Source organism: Xyrauchen texanus, chromosome 34 (assembly GCF_025860055.1).
Source record: "Xyrauchen texanus isolate HMW12.3.18 chromosome 34, RBS_HiC_50CHRs, whole genome shotgun sequence".
NCBI classification, from domain to species: Eukaryota; Metazoa; Chordata; class Actinopteri; order Cypriniformes; family Catostomidae; genus Xyrauchen; species Xyrauchen texanus.
In genome coordinates, this window is record NC_068309.1 from 23148176 (window position 1) to 23173388 (window position 25213).

Consider the following 25213-nt stretch of genomic DNA (forward strand, 5'->3'; position numbering starts at 1 on the left):
ACTTGCCCATATAATGTGAGGAATTCACCTGTGGTTACTTTGTTAGGACACCTGTGTGAACTCGAGGGAAACTGTCTTCATACATCCACTAATATTACCTTGAGACCAGTTGTTAAAAGGTAATTGCAAAAATAGTCAACTCATTTTTGACCATTAATTTTGGGCCACTGTATATTATAGCATGTAATATAAACATACTATACAGTACAATACATTGTCCAAGAATTCAAATAAGAATGTAAGATAATTCAAGGGATAAATAGCATAGCTGCCACGTGTAACAGAGTGTGTGCACAATTTTTGTTTCCGGTCAATGTAACTGGTGTGGCCAATACCTTATACAACCCATGGAAGTGTTGGTCAAATCACTGAAAATGTTATTTTGTAGATCAGTTAGTCTTTTATCTTAAGTCACCTGGCAGTGATGATATGGCAAGTTCAGATCTGTGATACAGTACTCTAAATAAATGACAGCAGAGTACACCAATATACCTAAGCTCCTGAAAAAATCAATGTGACAAAATTCAGCAGAATATTTGCTTCGGATGGTTATTTCAGCATGGAAAGGCATGGACATGAAAACACGACGTTTGTGTCAATCACCTCAAATAAAAAATTTTGTGCCGTTGTCTAAAGTGTAACGTGTGTAAGAGCGTTCAAATTTATAAAAGCTTTCAAAGCACTTCAAAGCTTCCTGGGCACTCTAGCTGTCTGTTCTGATGTAATGTGCAGATATAGGCAATGTGCGCCCGGGATATTACAATTCAATTCACGTTCGCAACCTAACAGTTTCCACACAAAAAAAACAGCTGCAGTTAAATATATATATATATATATATATATATATATATATATATATATATATATATATATATATATATATATATATATACTTCTCTCACTGGCTAAAATCAAAATTGCTCACAAAACATATCTTCAGCTATGAAATGTTCAAGCAGAACACCACATCTAGGCCCCAGCGACTATACTTAAAGAGAAAATGTGCATATCAAAAAGCTTTCAGCAATATTGTGCTCTCTTAGGGGAGGAGGGTTGGGAATGTATTATGAAAATTGAGAAGAATAAAAGATGATTCTTACCTGGTTCTGGATTACCTGAAGAAAAGAATTGAAAAGTACAAAGTCAGATGCACTGTTCCAGAACTTGGTTAAAAGATAAAAGAAGCATAAAGCAGAACCTCAGCTCATTGTCTTTTCAAGTCACATTTTTGGTTCTCAAAGAAATTATATAATTCAAATCTCAAGACACACATTTAATCCAATTGAGATAATTCTCACTGGCATGCATGCCAATTTACAAAAAAAAAAAAAGAATAACAGTATCTTAAAATGAGTAGTGAGACATTTTTTCCTGCTTTGGGGAGTGCACAAAGAAAAATGTAGTTAAAAAATAAAGGAATAGAATCATGATGGATCATAAGTCCTATTCACGACCCCAAAAAGGAAGAAAATAAAATACAAATTACAGTATATTATAGAATAAATAGCTTTTCCCAGTGAAATAATGCCAACAGTTCTTTAAGTGAATACTGAAATATAACTCATTTGCATAGCACATTAACTACATTGAAAGAATTAATTTTGCTCTGTTGGCAAACTATGAATATAAAAGTGCCATAGATCCCTGGTAGTCAAAGCAGCCATAATACTGAGGAAATGAGCTGAATTCTAAATAGTGGTGAGGAAAAAGTGCAGACAACTCTGAGAATCCTCCCTGAAAATAACTGTATTAATTTAATGTCTTAATCAAACACTTTGTGTATAACCAATATTTTAAATTCAGTAAGGTTTTTTTTTAAAAAAAAAAAAGGCTTGCCTAAAATAATGATGCTACTAATGATGATGTGCACTAGTTCACGGTGTTCTGAAACAAATCTCAACCTGGGGTGCGTTTCCCATACAACATCACTGCGTAACCACCATAGTACGATGCATTGTTGTAGAAATAACTAGGTAGTCACAACTTATGTTGCCACATGTTGGTTGAGCTGTCGTTAATGACATTACTGAGGGGGTAGAGTAATAACTTCTGCAAATATTCAATTATAATATCTAATTTACACGTACACCAGTGCAGGGTTTCTTGATTCAGGTTTGGGGAATGTACAATTAATATTAATGATTGTAATCAATGATTAATCATACGGTTTGAACCAGATACCAATACATTCTAAATTGCCCCAAAACAGGGGTTATATAGCCCAAAAGTCTGCTTCAGATATATATAGATAATTAAACACAACGAATTATAATTAATTAGGAATATACATCGTATGCAGACAGGCTGTATTAATTTTCAGAACACCTTAATGGAATTAACCCGTACCGCAACTAACCAGTTCGTCCAGCAAACCACTTTGCTAAATACTCGTGATCAATTCTCCAGAAGGTTTATTCTTAGTATAGGCCTACTTAATCAAAGCACGTTAACTTACTTTGATAATATCAGCTCGTAGCTTTAGATCGCACATTAAAGAGGCTTTGCTTTATGACCAACAAACACAGACAATCAAGCGTATAACTGGGTTTACTACAAGGAACTAGGATATATCACTACACTTAAACAAACATAGAACACATTTAACAACAAACATTTAACATAGAACAAACAAAGTAAAACAGTAAGGAAAATAAGAGATTTGTTACAACAGTTAAACCTTAAGAGCCAGCAAGGGACTTACACACTTTAACGCATTTGAATTTAGATGGGATAATACTTGCAAAATGGACCTTTGTGTCGCTGAACAAGACTGCGTGTGTGCGTGAATGTCCTCATTGCGTCCGTGAGATGGAGGATTTCTCTTGGTGCTTCTCGAGCGTGGACCGCTCGCGGGAAGTTCAAAGCATCTTAGGAGTAATGGTTGAAACTGAGAGAGAGTCCTTTCACCCGGAGGATATCGGACTGCTCCAAAAACGTAGAGTGTTGAGCTTTGTCCGGAGACAAGAAAAAGACTGAGATAAACGCCAAATAAAACAAAAGACATGTCTGACGAGAGTTCGAAAAGAAGTTGAAGAAACTTGAAGAGGTTCAGAAGAGAAAGTAAGAGAAGAGCGGAAGAGGAAGAGAGTGATTCCGCACCAAATCCTGACTTTTAAGGTAGGGAGGTCACGCCTCCTTTGGGAGGAATGACCCAATGAGGCTCCTCAGTTTTGGCGCGAGGTGGTTCCCTTTGTCTTGTCAAGGCTACTCATTTGCCTAATTTATGACAGGGTCCTGGATGTGGTTTGAATCACTCAAAAGATGGTAAAACATAGCAGAATACATTTTAATGTAACCTTATATATATATATATATATATTCAGCTAGGGCGAGTTGTAAGTCGTTTAATTTGATACCAAGAAACTTGTATTTGGTACACTTAAAAGTGAATATATATTTTAAGACCCTTTATATAAGGCCTCAGAGTTTAACTACACAACTAAACAATCTTATCTAGTTTGATATAACAGCAGAAATACCCAAGCATACGGGAATAAAACATATTTCCATAAAATAAGCCATTTCTTTAGTTTTAAATGGTATGAACGTGTATAGATTTTCAGTGTGTAGATGGCGATATCACTAGTGTCTCTGGAGAGGCTCTTTGGGTTGTAAAAACGTCAAGAAGCATTCTAACTCCCAGACTTGCTGGCGCTACCTGGTGATTTAGATGGGTTAATCACAGGGTGTGGGGGTTTTAGGATCCTTCGCACAAATGTGTGCATTGCATTCAGAATTAATGAGTTCATGATTTTCCATTCATACTCTACACCAGAAAGGTGTTTAATGCGAGAAAGCTGCTGAAATTGGCATGCACTTTGTAATGCAACAAATGCATTGCACTGCAGTTGTTGGGGTTCACAATTCATTAGACTTCAGTGTTTTTTGTATACATTACAAAATATACATTACATCTTTGCTTCATGCAGTCCTTTATGCATCACTTTCTGTAAAGGTATTTATCCCAATAATACTATTTCTCAAACAATCAGAGGGAGCATATTTGACAGCTATTTCAACATACAAACCTCTCCAGAATTTACAAGATTCATGATTGCATAACAGTTTATTTGATGATAAAGAACTTTTGACATTTTCCTAATATCCATGTGGAAGAATGTAGGGAAACCATCTAAATCAATTCAATAATAAAAAATAAAAAAATTCCCCTTCGAAAAAGTTATTTAGAGTTCACGGAGCTATTTTGTTTAACTAATACCTTAGCAAATAAGGTATTATTTGGTTTCCTCACAAGCTGGTCCTCCAGATGCCTCTAAATGAGGATGCTGTGTTGTGGCTTCTGTAGATCTTGCTATCAGTGAATGCAGCTGTTCCCTCAGCAGCCCATACACCCTACGGGTCACTCACACACTAATAGTGAGAGGGTCTTCACCTCTACAGTAAACAATCACATTCTTAAAGACTGGAAGAACAGAAACATTGGCTTTGCTCATCTAATCTACCTGTTGCTAAACCAGAGGGGATCTAGCCAGGGAGATGCATTTAGTACTACAAATGAAGGGCACAAATTATCAGAACCGATGCAAATACACATTAAATGGACTTTAAATAATGTGTTAAAGCTTCCCCAGAAGAAGTTATGAGTGTGTGAAGTGGACCAAGGAAGGGACGGAAACAGATGTCAGCTTAAGGGGTAAGCTTTATTATTACAGTTAATTTACTTAATTTAGTTTACAACTATTCTTTGCTTCGTGTCAGGCTCTCTCCCATGCTCTGTGGCTGCTGGCTTTTATCCGCTCTCCTCACGCTACTGCAATTAGAGACAGGTGTTAGACATAATTTAGCTCAGGTGTGAGCCCTTACCGCTTTTCTCCCGGACGGGCGCTTGACCACGCCCCGCTGTCACATACCCCCACCGCCCGACTCAGGCCGGGCGTCATCCGCCTGCCTACCACTCCCCATTTCTGGAGAGGAAGTCAGCGGCAGCCATCTGCACCCCGGTCTGTGGACCACCTTGAACTAAAAGGCTGGAGGGCCAGATACCAACGGGTGATCCGGGCGCTAGTATCTTTCATGTGGTGGAGCCACTGCAGTGGGGCATGATCCGAGCAGAGGGTGAAGGCCCGCCCCAGCAGGTAGTATCGGAGGGTGAGGACCGCCCACTTGATGGCCAGACACTCCTTCTCTACGGTGCTGTACTTAGTCTCCCTTAAGGAGAGCTTCCGGCTAATGTACAGCACCGGGCTCCTCTCCCTCCACCACCTGCAGAGTACGGCCCCCAGCCCTCTGTCTGAAGCGTCCGTCTGCAAAACAAAAGGGAGAGAGAAGTCAGGTGCATGCAAAAGCGGCCCCCCACAAAGTGCAGCTTTAATCTGTGTAAACGCCTGTTGGCACTGCTCTGACCATTGGACCGGATCTGGAGCCCCCTTTTTAGTGAGGTCAGTCAGCGGGCTGGTGACGTCCGAATAATTAGGCACAAATCTTCTGTAATAGCCAGCCAGCCCCAGGAACTGCCTCACCCCCTTTTTGGTCTTAGGTCTAGGGCAAGTCCCAATCGCCGCAGTCTTATCAATTTGGGGACGCACCTGGCCATGACCCAAGTGGAACCCCAGATACCGTACCTCCACACGCTCAATCGCAGCACTTCTTAGGGTTTGCTGTGAGCCCGCCGCCGCAGCGATCTCAGGACGGCCCTCAGATGTTGCATGTGCCGCTGCCAATCATTGCTATAAATGATAATATCATCTAAATAGGCAGCGGCGACGCTGTGTGCGGTCTGAGGATCCGATCCATGAGTCGCTGAAACGTGGCCGGGCCCCAAACAAACCGAAAGGAAGCGTCACAAATTGGTGTAATCCAAACGGCGTAGTGAAGGCTGTTTTCTCACGGGACATTGGTGTCAAGGGGATCTGCCAGTAACCCTTTGTTAAATCCAAGGTCGAATAAAATCGAGCAGTACCTAACCGATCGAGCAGTTCATCAACACGGGGCATTGGGTACGCGCCAAATTTAGACACCGCGTTGACTTTTCTGTAATCCACACAGAATCGAACAGACCCATCACTCTTGGGAACAAGAACAACCGGGCTGGACCAATCACTGTGGGATTCCTCTATTACGCCCATATCAAGCATTGCATCTAATTCCTCCCGTACTATTTTCTTTTTATGTTCGGGTAAGCTGATAGGCGGCAACGCACCACCGCTACCGGCTCGGTCTCGATGTGGTGCTGTATGATGGTTGTACTGCCCGGTAGAGGGAAAACACATCAGCAAATTCCTTTTGTAATCCAGAAACCTCTGTGAGTTGCCGCGGTGAGAGTTGGTCTCCACAAGTAACCGGAGTGTTAAGATTGTAGTTTTTGTTTACCTCCGGTCCGAGCTCCGCCCTCTCCGAACTACCGTGGCCAACGCCACAGAGGCCGCCTCTCTCCATAATTTCAGGAGGTTGAGGTGATAAATTTGACATGTGCCCCTCTATCGGTACGCTTAACTTCATAATCGAGATCCCCTACCCGTCGTGTGACCTCAAAGGGTCCTTGCCACTTGGCGTAGTAATTTAGAGCTCGATGTTGGGAGTAATACGAGTACCTTATCTCCCGGTGCAAATTCCTCGTAGCCGAAGCACCCCTGTCATACAGCCGGCGCTGGCGTTCTTGAGCTTGGAGCAAATTCTCCTGTGTTAGGCGCCCCAGTGTGTGGAGTTTTGCTCTAAGATCAAGAACGAACTGAATTTCATTTTTGCTATTAGAAGGTCCTCCTCCCACGCCACGGATGACGCCAAGGACACCGCGGGGCATTGCCCGTACAGTAGCTCAAACGGGAGAACCCTGTGGAGGCTTGTGGGACCTCTCGCATCGCAAACAACAGGGGGTCTAGCCACTTATCCCAATTTCTAGCGTCATCGTGTATGAATTTACTGAATCATGTTCTTGAGCGCTTTATTAAATCGCCCACTAGGCCATCAGTCTGCGGGTGGTAAACGCTAGTGCGAATCGATTTAATGCCCAAGAGCTCGTGAAGTTCGCGAGCGTTCGTGACATAAAAGTCGTGCCTTGATCGGTGAGGATTTCTTTCGAATCCCCACCCGGAGATTATCTTGAAGAGTGCCCCTGCAACACTACGCGCTGAGATGTTGCTCAGAGGCACTGCTTCCGGATATCGCGTCGCGTAATCCACTAGGACTAACACGAGCTGATGTCCGCGTGCTGACCGCTCTAATGGCCCGACGAGGTCCATCACAATTCTTTCGAAGGGGACCTCGATCAATGGTAGAGGGCGCAATGGCGCTTTTGGGGTGGCCGGTGGGTTTACCAGCTGACATTCACGGCACGCCGCGACACCACCTGCGGACATCACCGCCAATGCCCGCCAATAGAAACGGGCTATTAGACGGAGAAGTGTTTTCCGCTCCCCTAGGTGACCGCCATAGGATTATAGTGAGCCGCCTGGAAGACCATTTCCGGCGGCTCCGTGGAATCAACAATTGCGCTATTTCCTCCTTTGTTTGAGCCGCCCTGCGCCACTCTATATAACCGATCTCTAATCATGGCAAAATATGGGTATGAAATGGCGATGCCCGGCCGGAGCTGTTGACCATCAATTACTCTCACTTGGTCAAGAGCATGTTTAAGGGATTCGTCCCGCGACTGCTCCAGAGGAAAGTCCCCTCAGGGAATTCCCTGAGAGGAGGGGCGGCCATCTCAGCCTCTTCCCTCGCCATTCAGAGCAGCCGAGGATCTGCCCCTGCCCGCCTCCCTGCCAAAGCATCGCACACCGCGACACCTCTTTATGCAGGTCCCATCCGCACAAATACCCTCTAAAATATCTTTAAAATTCGCCAATCGGTACCCAAGATTAGCGGATGGGTGAGGCGGAACTAACCGCTGCCTCCACACTATGGTTTTTTCCCTGAATTTAATCGCCAAGGTCACCATGGGATACTTGTGAACATCCCCATGCACACACCTCACCCTCACCAGTTTAGCTACACCCAAAGCCCCGGCTGAACCAAGCGCCGGTGGATGGAGGTCTGGTTACAGCCGGTATTCAACAATGCTTGGTATGTACCCCCTGGATCCTTACCGAACACGGCACGCTCCAGCCCGATCGGGGCAGCCTGCGGGAAGTCGGAGACCCGCACCACCGCCCCTATTTCCATCAGCGACACTGATCCCGGAAGTGGTCCGGTCTCCGCGACCTCCAGCAGACCGCCCAGGCGCCACGGCCGCACCTGCAGCTGGCGGGCGTCTCACCTGAGGAGGAGAGCGGCTGAAGGACGGGAAGGGGTAGGCGGGTTTTCCCACGGCCGGGAAGCTGGTCTCGTGAATCCTCCGCGACCTGCGGGGGCAGGAACGGACCCTGGGGAGAAAGCAGAGAGAGAGGGAAGAGGGAGGGGAGAAAACAGGGAAGACACAGGGAAGGGAGAGAGAGAGATAGGGCTCATCCGCCCTGGGAATCGCCGCCATGTGGTCCTCCGCGAGCCGTACTGCTTCCTCCAGCGACGCCGGGCGGTGGCACTGGACCCACTCCGCCGTTTTCCGGGGCAAGCGCTGGACAAACTGCTCCAGTACCACCTGATCGACCAGCTCCTCGACGTCACGGTCCTCCGCAAACAGCCACCTCCGACAGGCATCACGGAGCCGCTGGGCGAACGCAAACGGGCGGTCGGATTTATCCAGTTTCAAGGCCCGGAAGAGCTGGCGACTTTCTTCCGGACTCCGACCAACCCGTTGCAAGATGGCTCTCCTCAGGTCGGTATAAGCCAGGAGGCTTGCTGCCAGAAGCTGTTGTGCCGCGAGCTGTGCTTCCCCGGACAAGAGAGGGACGAGGCGGGCTGTCCACTGGTCGCTGCCAACCCCAAATTTCCGCCGTGCGCTCAAAGAGGTCCAGGAACGCCTCTGGATCATCTGCCGCCCCATCTTCTGTAGCGAGGGTGGGGGCAGTGTGGCGCTGGGGTCCGTGGGTCGCGGCTGCGTCTGGAGCAGCCTCCTGGCTGAAGAGGCTCGGATGGCAAGCCGGTCTTCTGCTTGAGCCCGCATTATTTCAAAGAACCGGCGATCCTGGTCCTGTCGGAGCTCCACCAGAGCCTGTTGGTGTCCCTGATGGAGAGTAGCGAGGGACTGGAGGACTTCCGCCAGCTGGGAGGACTCTATGGGGCGACTCTGCTCCATAACTTGGAAAAAAAGATGATCCTTCTAGTCGTGGACCAAGGAAGGGACGGAAACAGATGTCAGCTTAAGGGGTAAGCTTTATTATTACAGTTAATTTACTTAATTTAGTTTACAACTATTCTTTGCTTCGTGTCAGGCTCTCTCCCCATGCTCTGTGGCTGCTGGCTTTTTATCCGCTCTCCTCACGCTACTGCAATTAGAGACAGGTGTTAGACATAATTTAGCTCAGGTGTGAGCGCCCTTACCGCTTTTCTCTCACGGACGGGCGCTTGACCACGCCCCCGCTGCCACAGAGTGGTTATTAAAATAGGCCATGTAATTAAAAATGGTGCACGCCAAAGACAGATAGAAACAAAGATGTGCGTTAAGTGCATACACTAAAGTCAAGTGCACAAACATGACTGTTTGCAGACCAGCTGTATCAAACACATGACCATTTGTGCCCAAATGAAACTACGATCCTGAAATTATTTCACAAACCCAGGCAAATAGCAATGGGAGAGTTTATTCATGATAAGAAGCAAACAAACAACATGAAAGACGAGCCCGCAACTATAATTGCACTGATTTACACACAACGGGGGAAAACACAGAAGAAAAGAATGACTAGGCAGCTGTTCGGGAGATGTTGCTGATGTTTTCATTTAATTCGTTTTTCTTTCTCTACTCTTGCGCACTCTCCATTTCATTGGCATTTGTCAGGACAGTGCGCACACCTGATGATAAAGGCAAACAGATAGAACAGTGCTTAAGGGACACTTGATACATTTCTGAAGCAACAACTGCGCTATTTTAACCGCTTTACTATCACCTGTGCAGGTGAAAAGAGGAGAAGCTGACAGCTACACTCTCATAGAAGCAGATATATGTCTCAACCTGGACCAGCAACTTCCATTTGTGCTTAAAAATGAAAATGAATAGCATGGCATAGATTAATTTTAATAATAATTTAATACTATTAAATTATTAACAATGCTTAAACAAAAATAACAATAATGATATAATCTGTTGAAGTAATAGTGTTCAGTGTGTTTTGATGGAGAACCAATATTTTTTTGTGCTTTTAAGAGATTTTTTTTTAAAAACCCACGCAAACACAGGTAGAACCTGCATACGCCACAGAGAAAGGCCCTGGGTGAGCCGGGACTCGAACAGGGGACCTTCTTGCTGTGAGGAGGCAGTGCTACCTGACAGTGCACTGAGCCACCATGCCGCGCTGCCACGACTAGCCAACATGAAAACAGCACTCATTTTGTTTAACACATAGTAAATTGGCCAGCAGACATATCTCATTTTACGGTTTATTAAATGTCTGCCATTATAAACATCACAGTTAAGGACTAGGAGAGACTATACAACATTTAGTTCCAGTCATCTAATTTAATTGGACAAGCAGCGCTCCAAGACTGATGATATTTAGTACATCACTGGCCATTTCTGACAAACTGTCAGGCAAAATGCAACAGTACATGCTGCTTTGGCATCATTTGGAACAATTTTATTTAGTGGAGAAAAAATAGACAAAATAACTGGACATAATGTCTAAAAAGTTACTTGATATTAACACCTTGTTTAACATCTTTAAATTAACTGGTTTGATTCAAGTACAAAAATTTAATTTAATATGTCTGAATCAAATAGACTGTACCAACTTATACCAACAAAATAAATGTTAAGGGTTAGGTCAGGTAGAAATTGATCCTTAAAGTTAGAATTGCAGGTTACCATTTTTTACAGTGGTAACTACTGATTACCTTTTTCACAAGAGTGGAGGTATCCATAGTTAAGGAATGAAAAAAAAGAACATTTGGTAAACATAAAAACTAGCTGATAAATATGAATATTATTATTTTATATATTATTAAGCTCTCCGCATCACTGCTTGTCATCAGAGTGTGGCTCTTACTTTATAGCTGACATTTTCTTCAACACAAAGTGTCTAGTTTTGAATCGAGGCAACATCACAATGCAATGAATTCATGAAAAGCAGATGGAAAACTAAACATCGCTGGAATGTTGCTGCAACAATGACACGTGACTGTTTACCAGAACATTCTTCCCAATTAGCAGCTTGTGCTCATTACTCTAGTTTTGCTTGAATAAAAACATTGTATAAAGGTTACAGCAGTTCCATGTAGGGAAGATTCACACAGTGAAAGACAAGCCGTGAACAAAACTTTCCATCTGTTCCATGTTGCATGTCCCGCCCCCGGACAAACGGGTATAAAGGGAGCGGAAGTGCGCCTGTTTAGTCAGGTTTCGCACTCACGTGTGTCAGCCTCAGACTGGGCAAGCAGACCCAAAAGTGGCAGCCCAGACGAGTCATCAGCATCAGACGCCACTGTGACGCACTCCGATGCAGCGGCGATGTCGTCATCCAATTCCGGGAGCTTAAGGGAGAATGCCGTCTGGCCGCGAGGCGAGCCGCACTCATCCCGAGCTCGGACTGAAGCAAGCGAACATGGGGGTTTACCCGGCGAAACAGAGCCCGTCTTCATCCCCAAATCGCCTTCATCGCCAGCTGGGTCGTCCTCAATCCCGTGGGAAGAAGGAACGATGCAGAGGGTGGCTGAAGTGGCTTTCTCTCATGAGGAAAGAAAGCCATGACCTCAACATTGCCATGGCTATGTTCTCGCACTGAGAACATGAACCATTCATAAAACGCTGCCTGCGTGTGATTGCAGCCCAGGCATGCGAGGAAGCTTTTATGACCGTCAGAAGTGGAGAGAAATCGACCGCATCCAGGAACTACACAGATGCGGAAAGACATCTTTAAAAAGATGGGTCCTGAAAAAAAAGTTCAACGCCTACTGTGTATTGCTCTTTTATGAGTGAAAACTCAAACTCTTTTAGAGAAACAAACACTTTTAGGAGTGGAAAACACTCTTTTAGGCAGTGAAAGTGCTGTCGGAGTGCCCAGGGGCGTGGACTGTACAGCGTGCAGAGTGGGAGAACACCAGCTGGAAATGCGCCATAAGATCCAACAGCAGTGCTTCTTGTCAATAGAGGTGAGTGGAACAGTAGTGAACTCAGCTTGCTGTTGCACAAATACTCGGCTCTGAAGAAAAAATCTGACTAAACAGACGCACATCTGCTCCCTTTATACCCGTATGTCTGGGGGAGAGACATGCAAATTCTGTCTGCCAATTTCAAATTGGGCTTTTCTCAAGTTCAGAGGTACGCAAGGCTCCCAAGGAAGACCCCTTGCGTCACTACAATCGACACAACATCGAGTGATTGACAGAAGGGGAACATTATATTTAGAAATTCAAATTAACCAAGACAATTAACCATTGTTCATTATTTGTTTAAGATAATTTGCTAATGTTAAAGAATAGAACCTTATATAGTATTAACAGCGCTTCACTTTTTCCACATTTTGTTATGTTACAGCCTTATTCCAAAATGGATTCAATTCATTATTTTACTCAAAATTCTACAAACAATACCCCATAATGACAATGTGAAAGAAGTTTGTTTGAAATCTTTGCAAATTTATAAAAAATTAAAAACAAAAAAAAATACATGTACATAAGTATTCACAGCCTTTGCTCAATACTATGTTGAAGAACCTTTGGCACTAATTACAGCCTCAAGTCTTTTTGAGTATGATGCTACAAGCTTAGCACACATATTTTTGGGCAATTTCTCGCATTCTTCTTTGCAGGACCTCTCAAGCTCCATCAGGTTGGATGGGGAGCATCGGTGCACACCCATTTTGAGATCTCTCCATAGATGTTCAATCGGGTTCAAGTCTGGGCTCTGGCTGGGCCAGTCAAGGACATTCACATAGTTGTCCCATAGCCATTTATTTGTTATCTTAGGGTCGTTGTCCTGTTGGAAGATGAACCTTCACCCCAGTCTGAGGTTCAGAGCACTCTGGAGCATGTTTTCATCAAGGATGTCTCTGTACATTGCTGCATTCATCTTTCCCTCAATCCTGACTAGTCTCCCAGTTCCTGCCGCTGAAAAACATCCCAACAGCATGATGTTGCCACCACCATGCTTTGCTGTATGGATGGTATTGGTCAGGTGATGAGCGGTGCCTGGTTTCCTCCAGACATGATCCTTGCCATTAAGGCCAAAGAGTTCAATCTTTGTTTCATCAGTCCAGAGAATTTTATTTCTCATGGTCTGAGAGTCCCTCAGGGGCCTTTTGGCAAAAGTTTCACTGAGAAGTGGCTTCCGTCTGGCCACTCTACCATACAGGCCTGATTGGTGGAGTGCTGCAGAGATGGTTGTTCTTATGGAAGGTTCTCCTCTCTCCACAGAGAAATGCTAGAGCTCTGTCAGAGTGACCATCAGGTTCTTGGTCACCTCCCTGACTAACGTCCTTCTCCCCTGATCGCTCAGTTTGGCCGGGCAGCCAGCTTCCTGGTGGTTCCAAACTTCTTCCATTTATGGATGATGGAAGCCACTGTGCTCATTGGGACCTTCAATGCTGCAGAAATTTTTCTGTACCCTTCCCCAGATCTGTGCCTCGATACAATCCAGTCTCGGAGGTCTACAGACAATTCATTGAACTTCATGGCTTGGTTTGTGCTCTGACATGCACTGTTAACTGTGGGACATTATATAGACAGGTGTGTGCCTTTCCAAATCATGTCCAATGAACTGAATTTACCACAGGTGGACTCCAATCAAGTTGAAGAAACATGTCAAGGATGATCAGTGGAAACAGGATGTACCCGAGCTCAATTTTGAGTGTCATGGCTAAAGCTGTGAATACTTATGTACATGTGATTTTTTTCGTTTTGTATTTTTAACAAATTTGATAAAAATTTCAAACAAACTTTCACGTTGTCATTATGGGGTATTGTTTGTAGATTTTTGAGGAAAATAATGAATATAATAAATTTTGGAATAAGGCTGTAACATAACAACATGTGGAAAAAGTGAAGCACTGTGAATACTTTCTGGATGCACTGTATATTTATTTTATTATACCATAATTTACGGACTATAAGCCGCAACTTTTTTCCCACCTCACCTCGCGGCTTAAACAATGACGTGGCTAATAAATGGATTTTTCCCGCTTTCAAAATTTATAAAAAAAAAAATTATACATTCTGTGACGTGCTCAGTTTTTAGGCGGCATAAAGCTATCAATAGACCAATGAAATTGCCGAACGGGTTAAGGTCAAACAACTTTATTGTTTACTGTTTAGATTAAATCGAGCGCGATCAAACTTCCCATCATTCTGATTACGGTAGTAATTTTGTCACCCTCATCATGGCAAAGACACGGAGAAATGCATATGATGCAGCTTTCAAGTTGAAGGTGATTGATCTGGCTGTTGGAAAAGGAAATAGAGCTGCTGCACGGGAGCTTGGTCTTAATGAGTCGATGATAAGACGTTGGAAACAGCAGCGTGAGGAATTGACTAGTGCAAAAAGGCAACTAAAGCTGAGGCTATTCTGAGGCTATTCAACTCCGACACCGAAGGAGATGACTTCAGTGGTTTCAGTGCACAGGAGGAGGAAGATAGTGACCTGAACTTTCTTGGTAGGCTACCGTTTACTGGTAATTTTTTATTTTTTGTTACAAGCCGTGTGTGGCAGCGGGGGTGTGGTCAAGCGCCCGTCCGGGAGAGAAAAGCGGTAAGGGCGCTTACACCTGAGCTAAATTATGTCTAACACCTGTGTCTAATTTCAGTAAGCATGGGGAGAGTGGCATAAAAAGGCAGCAGACACAGAGCCTTGAGAGAGAGAGACACACGTCAGTCTAGTGTTGGCGCATAGAAGACCAAGAATTGAGAAACTTTATAAAATTGATTGTAAACATTGCTGTGGCCATTAAAAGCCTTACCTGGAACGTCAAGTGCCCTGCTTCACGTGTCCTTCTTGGGAAAACTTTTCAGCAGGGAATAATTTAGCTCAGGTGTAAGCGCCCTTACCGCTTTTCTCTCCCGGACGGGCGCTTGACCACGCCCCCGCTGCCACACCGTGTTTCCTTAAAGCCTATTTATTTTTGTTACAAGCCGTGTTTGGTTAAAGCCTGTGTAAAGTTAATTTGTTTTAATGTACTGTTTGGCATCTGCGGCTTATAGACATGTGCGGCTTATTTATGTTCAAAATAATATTTTTTTTTAAATTCAGTGGGTGCGGCTTATATTCAGGTGCACTCAATAGTCCGGAAATTACGGTAATAATAATAATGCATGAGAGTTAACATTTTTAATTATTGTAGAATAACTGATTATAAAATACTACTATATTTTATAGTATTTTTACATTGCAATGCAGTCCTCTTAAATCTGAGCAATTTTTACAGAAAACTGAAAGAACACCTATTTGTTCATGTGTAGTTGACAGTTCTTTAATCTAGATCTAGAGAAGTTCTGTCATCTCCTCCTCTGTGTCGATGCATTACAAATCCTATATGTACTGTATATACTCTATGGTAAACTTTAACATGCAAAAATAATTCCAATTACACAAATGAAGTGAACCTCTGCATTCACAATGTACAGTGCTGTGGAAAAATATTTGCCCCAATCCTGATTTCTTCTGTTTTAGTATATTTTTCATCCTTAACTGTTTTAGATCTTCAAACAAGACATGACATAAAGCAAAGGCAACCTGAGTAAACACAAAATACAGTTTTCATATATATATATATATATATATATATATATATATATATATATATATATATATATATATGGGTATATATATATATATATATTGGGATATGTGATAATGCTGCTTGAATATTTTAATAATACGTGGAAATCCCACATGAATATCCCAAGCATTTTAGTTATTGTTTCATATCTGTCCGAATGAGTGCCTGCTTAAAAATGGATGGGAGTGTGTGCAGTTTTGGATTACCTGCAGCTCTTTCCCTGGGTGATCTCAGTGTAAATCATTAATCATGTATCAATGTATTACTATAACGGCATCTTTATGCCATTAATCAAAATGCATTATTGACGCTCGTGATAGATTACAGCAGCGCAAGGAAACAGGAAAAACTTGCATGTGCATTTAATTAAACCCTCACAAGCATTATTGACATATATTACCAGTATACAGCACTCCTGTCGAGTGATGTCTGCAAACAGTGCCTGTTTTGTAAATGTCTTTTGACCATCGCTTTTGTAATTTACTTCAAAAGAAAATGTTCGCAGAAAGGAGAAACACAAGGGGCTTCTCTATCAGCATTTAATTTTCTCTACTTGCCATTTTAACTACACACAATGCATGCAGAACAGTGATGTCATCAAGTTGACCCATGTGAAACACAGGAGGAGCATATCCATATCCAGAGGTTGTAACTGTGCCTGTCTGTCTGATGCTTTGTTTTCTTGAACAAAACTTGTGCTCCAGATGCGTCATTAAACGTGAAGTGAACTAACCATGGTGCCAATGCTTCCCGAACCATGGGTGGCGAACAGTACGGTTCCTTTTTTTACAGAGAATCATTAGAGCCCTAAACCAAATGCTTCCGATAACTGGAGAACAGTTTTTCATAACACTGTGGTGGAATTTTGCCCCACTCTTCTTTGCAGAACTGCTGTAGTTCAGCCACACTGGAGGGTTTTCGAGCATGAACTGCCCGTTCAAGTTCCTGGCTCAGCATCTCAATCAGGTTTGAGGTTAAGACTTTGACTAGGCCACTCAAAAACTTAAATTTGCCATTCAGAGGTGGACTTACTCCTATGCCTTGGATCATTGACTTTCTGCATAATTCAGTTGTGGTTGAGATTCAACTCATGGATTGATGAACAGAAGTTCTCCTTTAAGATTTTCTGGCAGAGAGCATAATTCTTGTTTTCCTCAATTATTGCAAGTCACCCTGGCCCTGAAGCAGCCAAGCATCCCCACACCATCTTACTACCATCACCATGCTTAACCGTTGGTATGATGTTCGTTTTGTGGAATTTTGTGTTTAATTTATGCCAAAAGTAACAGTACTCCTGTCTTCCAAACAGTTCCACAGAAGACTCATCAGTCCACAGAACATTCTCCCAAAAGCTTTAAGGATCATCAAGATGTATTTTGGAAAATTCAGAGGAGCCTTTATGTTCTTCTGGGTTATCAGTGTTTTTCGCCTCGCCACTCTTCTGTGGATGGCATTTTTGGCCAGTGTCTTTCTGATAGTGGAGTCATGAACAGTGACTTATTGATGAGAGAGAGGCCTGCAGTTCCTTGGATGTTGTCCTTGGCTTTTTTGCGACTCCCTGGATGAGTCTTTGCTGTGCTCTTGGAGAATTTTTGGAAGGTCGGCAACTTCTGGGAAGGTTCACTACTGTGCCAAGTTTTCTCCATTTGGAGTCCCAGAGCCTTTGAAATAGCTTTGTAACCCCTCCCAGAATTATATATTTCATGCACCTTTTTCCTCATCATTTCTGGAATTTCTTTCAGCCTTGACATCCAGGTCTGGGTGTTTATTTGTAGTGCTGTCCAATTTCTAGTCCAGCTGAACCCCATTATGAATGCAGTTTCATAGATTTGGGAATTTAGTAACTAAGGGCAAATACTTTTTCACACAGGCCCAGTTGGATCTGGTTAACCTTATTGCTTCAATAAATAACATTATCATTTAAAAACTCTATTTTCTGTTTACTCAGATTGCCTTTGTTTGTTTTATGTACAATTTTGTTTTCATTTTTAAAACAATTTAGTATGAGATTTACACAAAAAACAGAAGAATTAAGAATGGGGCAAATACTTTTCCACAGCACTGAAGGTTAAAAACAGACCGCACTCCACAAGTATCCAATTTCTTGATATGTCAAAAAAATTTGCAAGGGGTGTACATGAGCATAATGTCAGTTTTGTACTGGTTGGAGCGCAGGAAAACTATATACTTAAATAATGCAGTCATTATATTGTTTTATTTATTACTTAAATAACATTGATTCAAATTTTGCTGGGGCAAATTATATACTAATTGTACTAATTGACTTGATACCCTATTTAGGATACTAAAGTTTGAAAAAATAATGTGGCACTGCCAGTATTTAAAGGCTTCAGTACTATGATAATACAGTGGTATTGGCATACTGTTCACCACTAATAACTACTAGGTTATGCCCAATGGGTCTAATTCACTTACTGTTCATACGGATGTTTTTTTATGCTGAATTTAAGATCAAATTTAGAACCAACTCAAAAATCCCACATATGTAAAAATCAGTGTCCTAGTGGCCATACAAACATTATATAAACATATATTATTATTTGTATTATTATTAGAAATTGTATAACTACTGTAATTGACCCTACAACGCAACTTATTTTAGAGAAACTAAAATTGTTATAACTTGATTGGTTCTGATAAAAATTAAGCCAATCATCTGTGTTCTAAGCCTATATAAAAGGTGTAAATTGGTTTACACACTTGACTTTACTTGAGGATCTTGCTGAGTGTGCCCACAGGCGAAAACGTATCTTTATGCAAATTACTAACTGTGGCCATCCACTCCCTCATTAAGAGTAATTTGATTCATTAACATTAGAATGAAGGTAAGAACAAATGTATGTGCATATGCACCTGTTGTCTGAGAACATTTTCTGTGCATATACTTAAGAACATGAGCAAGCAATTATTAGTGAACAAGACCCAATGTCTCTACAAATACAAAAATGGTTTGTGAAACAAAATACACTTTTTGGGGTAATGTCATAAAAAAGGAATATGAAACATTATTGATGATTTGTTGCTTTAGTCTTTCTCGAAAACAACCAGTTCAAAATGTTTGTTCGAGAGCAATACATATCAGGACTGGCACCTAAACTCCCTACAGATTTTATGGTCAATATGATACCCCAGAAAAAATGAAAAAAAGCACCTTTTTTCTCTCTAACTGATCAATCTTGTTACGTTTGATCTGCGAGCACAGCCAGAGGCCAGACTGAGAAAAACTAGTCCTTTTTCCTTCAGCAGTGGTCTAGGCTGCATTAGTTTCCTCTGTGTAGAGCCCAAGCTCAAAAGAAATAAGCTGGGAGCAAAGATGTCATGCTGGGTCATCTGCTACTCCCGTTCTTAACTTCGGATTTATGGCCAGTTCCAAAAGGCTCATGTGGGCTCAGTCTTTGCTTTAAATGGTGAAAGGTCTGTTGTAAATAAAGTCTACTTAAGACTAATTAAGGTCACTCATTAGTAGCTAATAATTAACATGCTGTGTGCAACCCCCCACACAGTAATTAAAAGTCACTACTCTCTTTCGTCTTGACCTCAGCTGACTCCTGGGGCCAAGGAAACTCTCTAATCCATCAGAAAAAAAGCACTGTTCCATTCATCTGGATAATACAAAGACCCAACTACTCTAGGGGTCAATTTACTCCAGGTGGACAGTCAGCCTGATTTTATTGAATGCTCATATTGTAATCCTGTAAATCCTGAAGATCCTTTAAAAATCTGTAGAATAAATAAACATGATGCATTACATCATGTGTGTGCTTGTTAACAATTTCCAAATTACAAACTGAAATACTGAAAATAATCCTGACTAACTAAACTACAACAACTAAAGTGGCAGATGTAACTGTAATACTACAAATTAATGCATGTCGGGTCAAATTTACAGTTAGGGGTAAATTAAGTATTTCAGCACAAAAACATAGATCCTAGTCAGTAACCAGCAGCAATCAAGCTTAACCAGGCTGTGTGTTAAATGTGCCAACCATTAGAAATTTTCGAGAATAATTTCTATCACGTTATGCAAAATGCATGATGAGGAATATGTGCTCCAATCAAAGATTGCACTACAAATAATCATCATATTATAATAATTATATTATTTTTATCCATCTTTAAGGTCACACTTTAGATTGTATTTGTAAACATTAGTTAATGCAGTAGGTATCATGAACATATAAAAACGTCTAGGTTACGTATGTAACCTCCGTTCCCCGATGGAGGGAACGAGACGTTGTGTCAGAGAAGCGACACTAGGGGTCTCTCTTGAGCGCCGATATTCACCTCTGGACTATGAAAAAAGGCCAATGAGAGTTGGCAACCAGTAATTGCATGTCCCGCCCCCGGACATACGGGTATTTAAGCGGCGCAAATACGGGAGTTCATTCAGGATTTTTCTGAGGAGCCGGAAATGGTCCGGCCACAACAGTGGCTCGGCTCAGTGACGTGGCAGGGGAGACACAACGTCTCATTCCCTCCATCGGGGAATGGAGGTTACATACGTAACCTAGACGTTCCCCTTCTGTCGCTCTCTCCACGTTGTGTCAGAGAAGCGACACTAGGGGTCCACTTATAAAAGCGCCACGCGCTGAGCCGTGTACGTGAACTGCTGATACAGGAGCGAGCAGGTATTCTTACGTGCAGGACGACCAACTGTATCAGGCTGCACGTACCCTTCCCCAATGCCCCATTTAAGCCATCAGGATTCCTTATCGTTACCCCGAAAGGGGGAACAAGGTGCTGGCTGCCAACCTGGGAACGGGCCAAGCCTGGCCGGGCCTCTTTTCTCACCATGTTTCTCGCATAGAGCAACTTAGGCCGGGGCCCTTACACGCATTGAGGGAAGGGGGTCTTAGCCCTTATTCAGGGCGGAGAAGACCCTGCGGAGGCCACGCCTACCCGAGAGGGGAGGTCCCAAACCTGAGATCTCCTGGGAATGAAGGCGTACGGTTTCCCCTGGTTAGGGGGAACGGCGCTAGGTGCAAGCGATTCACCCGGTCAGATCGTGAGCGTGCCACCGAGTTCTACGGGCTCGGTACCTGAGAGAACACGGGACGATACTGACCCAACTCGGAGACTGTAGAATCTCGCGAAAGTGTTAGGTGTTGCCCAGCCCGCTGCTCTACAAATGTCTGCTAGGGCAGTGCCCCTAGCCAGTGCCCATGAGGACGCAACACTCCTGGTGGAGTGGGCTCGGACCCACAAAGGGGGGGGCACGGCCTGGGTGTGATAAGCCAGGGAAATGGCGTCGACAACCCAGTGGGCGAGTCTCTGCTTGGAGACAGCATTCCCTTTCTGCTGTCCCCAAAGCAGACGAAGAGCTGCTCAGAGCGTCTAGTGCTCTGTGTGCGGTCCAGGTAGATACGTAAGGCACGTACTGGACACAGCAGTGAAAGGGCTGGACCTGCCTCCTCCCGGGGCAGCGCTTGCAGGTTCACTACCTGATCCCTGAATTGTGTGGTAGGAACCTTGGGCACATAGCCCGGTCGCGGTCTTAGGATCACAAAAGTGTCTGCCGGACCGAACTCCAGGCAAGCGTCGCTAACAGAGAACGCATGTAGGTCCCCGACCCTCTTGATAGAAGCGAGCGCGATCAGCAGGGCGGTCTTGAGAGAGAGGGCCCTGAGTCCAACTGAGTCAAGCTGCTCGAAGGGGGGTCTCTGGAGTCCCGTAAGGACGACCGAGAGTTCCCAGGAGGGGAACAGGTTAGGCCGAGAGGGAGCTATCATCCGGGACCTTTTAGGAACCTGACGATTAAGTCGTGCTTACCAAGAGACTTTCTGTCTACCGTGTCATGGTGGGCCACGATAGCGGCGACATACACCTTGAGGGTGGAGGGGGACAGCCTCCTCTCCAGCCTCTCCTGAAGAAACACGAGCAATGACCTAACTGCGCACTTCTGCGGGTCTTCGGCTTGGGAAGAACACCAGTCCACGAACAGACGCCACTTTAGGGCGTAAAGATGCCTGGTAGAGGGGGCTCTGGCTTGGCTGATTGTATCTACAACGGTAGATGGTAGACCGGCTAGATCTTCCACATCCCATCCAGGGGCCAGACGTGGAGGTTCTAGAGGTCTGGGTGTGGGTGGCAGAGCGTGCCCCGTCCCTGAGAAAGAAGGTCCTTCCTCAGGGGAATTCGCCAGGGAGGGGCTGTCGTGAGGAGCGTGAGGTCCGAAAACCAAGTTTGGGTAGGCCAATAGGGGGCTACCAGAATGACTTGCTCCTCGTCCTCCCTGACCTTACATAGCACCTGTGCAAGAAGGCTCACTGGGGGAAATGTGTACTTGCGCAGCCCCGCGGGCCAGCTGTGTGCCAGCGCATCTGCCCCGAGGGGAGCCTCTGTCCGGGCATACCAGAGCGGGCAGTGGGAGGTTTCTTGGGAGGCAAACAGGTCTACCTGAGCCTTGCCGAACCGGTCCCAAATCAGCTGGACCGACTGGGGGGTGGAGCCTCCACTCCCCCGCCAGGCAAGCTTTGTCTTGACAGCGCGTCCGCTATAACATTGAGGTTGCCGGGGATGTGAGTGGCGCGCAGTGACTCCAGTCGCTGCTGACTCCAAAGGAGGAGACGACGGGCGAGCTGTGACATGTGGGGGGAGCGTACTCCGCCTTGGCGGTTTATGTAGGCTACGACCGTGGTGCTGTCTGTCCTGACTAGGACATGTTTGTTCCGAGTTAACGGGAGAAACTTCTGCAGGGCCAGACAAACAGCCAGCAGCTCTAGGCAGTTGATGTGCCAGCGCAGCGGGCCTCGGTTCCACCGGCCTGCGGCTGAGCGCCCATTGCACACGGTGCCCCAACCCAATTTGGAAGCGTCGGTTGTGACCAGAACGCATCGGGACACCTGCTGCAAGGGTACACCTGCCCTTAGAAAGCAGAGGTCTGTCCAGGGTTTGAAGGTTTAGCGGCAGGCAGAAGTAACTTTTACGTTGTGCGTTCTGCGGCGCCATGCTCGCCTCTGGACTCGAGTCCGGAGCCAGTGCTGAAGTGGTCTCATATGCATCAACCCCAGTGGCGCGGCCGCCGCGGAGGATGCCATATGCCCCAGGAGCTGTTGGAAACGTTTTAGCGGGACCACAGCGCCTGGCTTGAAGGAAGCGAGGCATTTCAGCACTGACTGAGCACGCTCGTTGGAGAGACATGCTGTCATTGAGACTGAGTCTAACTCCAGACCGAGAAAAGAGATGCTCTGGACCAGGGAGAGCTTGCTCTTTTCCCGGTTGACCTGAAGCCCCAAACGGCTGAGGTGCCTGAGCACCTGGTCTCTGTGTGCGCATAGTAACTCTCGAGAGTGAGCCAGTATGAGCCAGTCATCGAGGTAATTGAGTATGCATATGCCGGCTACTTGGAGCAGGGCAAGAGCTGCCTCTGCGACTTTCGTGAAGACGCGAGGGGACAGAGACAGGCCGAAGGGGAGGACTTTGTACTCATACGCCTGGCCGTCGAACGCGAACCGTAGGAAGGGTCGATGTCGAGGGCAAATTGAGACGTGGAAGTACGCGTCCTTCAGCTCTACCGCTGCGAACCAATCTAGATGCCGGATGCCAGATAGAATTTGTTTCTGGGTGAGCATTTTGAACGGGAGTTTGGACAAGGTCCGATTGAAAACTCGCACGTCCAAGATCGGTCGTAAGCCGCCGCCTTTCTTGGGTACAACAAAGTAAGGGCTGTAGACACCCTTCTGCATTTCGGTTGGAGGGACAGGCTCTATCGCGTCCTTTAATAGAAGGGAGGCGATTTCTTCGCGCAGGGAATGAGCATGTTGGCCGTGTACTGCGGAAAAATGTACGCCCACAAAGGGGGGCGGAGACCTGGCAAACTGAATTGCGTAACCGAGTCGAATGGTCCGGTGCAGCCAGCGTGACGGGTTGGGCAGTGAAAGCCACGCCTCTAAGCTCCGTGCTATGGGCACCAAGGGGACGAGTTTTTTGGACGTACCCGGCAGGGCTTCGCAGCGGTGCGGAACAGGTAACGTGGCGTCTGGAGGCAACGTGGCGTCCCGAGGCTCCGGTGCTGAGAATAAACTCAAAGCACTTACCTTGCTCCGCACACCCGGCAGGGGGCGGGTTCGTGACTGAGGAGGAGGTCTGATGCTGGTGTCCTCTGACTCGTCTGAACCGGCCGGCCGGGGAACAGTCGTGAGGCTGAAGGCGGGGACACCGCATCCGGGACTGTTGAGGCCTGAAAGCAGAGTGCCGTGAGAACGGCATTTGCGGGCCAGATGACCCCAGAGACATCAAGGAAATAGCTCTATAGAGTGTAACGAATTTAACAAAAAATTCTCCTCCCGGCCCTCCACCGGGGAACGGAGTGGTCTTACCAGCTCCGGAGCTAACGTCTCGGTCTCTGGGTCTGTCATCTCAGGAGCGCCTGGGATCCTTCTGGGTCCTCAAGGGGGTCCGTGAGACAATGGGCGTCCAACTTCTGCGGGGGGCTCAACGCTGGGGCTGAGAGCTGGGCCCACTCACTTGTTAGTTGAGGCAAAGCACCACTTTCTTTCTTTCTTGAAAGCCGCAGGAGGACACCCTCGGTGAGCAGACAGGGCATGGCCCCTGGCGGCAGGTTTGCGGCAGGGCAGGATGCTTTTTTTTGCTTGAAAATAGCCTTCGTCTGTTTCTTCACCACTGAGGACTGCTGGGCGAAGTCGGTGAATGTGGTGTCGCCGAATGGATGGAGCTGGGAGACGGGGGCGTTTGAGAAAGCGTGCTTTGTCTGCCTCCCGTACTGCCTGTCCATCGTTGCGTTTCTGGACCACGCCGTGGCCATCGCCTGTTCGAGTGCAGTTCCTGCAGCACGTCAAGGACAGGACTACCCAATTGCAGATTTTGAAGTGCCCTGGCCCGGTGGACTTGCAGGAGGGGCCATGGCGTGCAGGGGGGAGCGGTCTGGGACCGTTCTACCACCGAGGGTAGCGAGAGTGGAGGAGCGAGGAAGCTGGGCTTGCTCAGCTCGTCATGCACGTCCGGGAAGGAATCCAGGGGGGGCGCGGCTGTGAGCGGCGCACATGCCCGCGGAACCAATTAAGCCCGGGGAAGCATAGCGGACCTTCTTGCATCAGGCTCAGACTGGGCGGAGACCCGAAGGTGGCGGCCCAGGCGAGTTATCCGCATCCGACACCGCTGTTACGCTCTCCGATGCAGCGGTGATGTCATCATCCAATGCTGGGGAGCTCGAGGGACCAGACGGTAGGCCGTTAAGCAGACTGCACTAATCCCGAGCTCGAGGGAAGCAGGCAAGCGTGCCGGGGAGGCGGGAGGTTTTTGGGGGGATTTACCCGGCGAAAGCGGCCCGTTATTCTCCCCAGATCGTTCTCCATCGCCCTCGGCGCCTGCCTCAATCCCGTAGGAAGGAGGCGAGGCGCGGGGGGCGGCTGAAATGGCTCTCTCTCACTACAAGAGAAAGCAGAGATCGCAACGCTGCCACGGCTATGTTC

At 45.6% G+C, this 25213-nt stretch overlaps 1 protein-coding gene across 1 annotated transcript in view; it reads right to left on the reverse strand.

Moving 5' to 3' along the window:
• LOC127627699 (neurexin-1-like) overlaps positions 1-25213 on the reverse strand; it is a 527683-nt gene that overhangs the window by 404222 nt on the left and 98248 nt on the right. The window contains exon 5 of the mRNA XM_052104201.1: positions 1101-1115. Within this exon, the coding sequence (XP_051960161.1) occupies positions 1101-1115 (15 nt within the window). The remainder of the gene's footprint in view (positions 1-1100; positions 1116-25213) is intronic.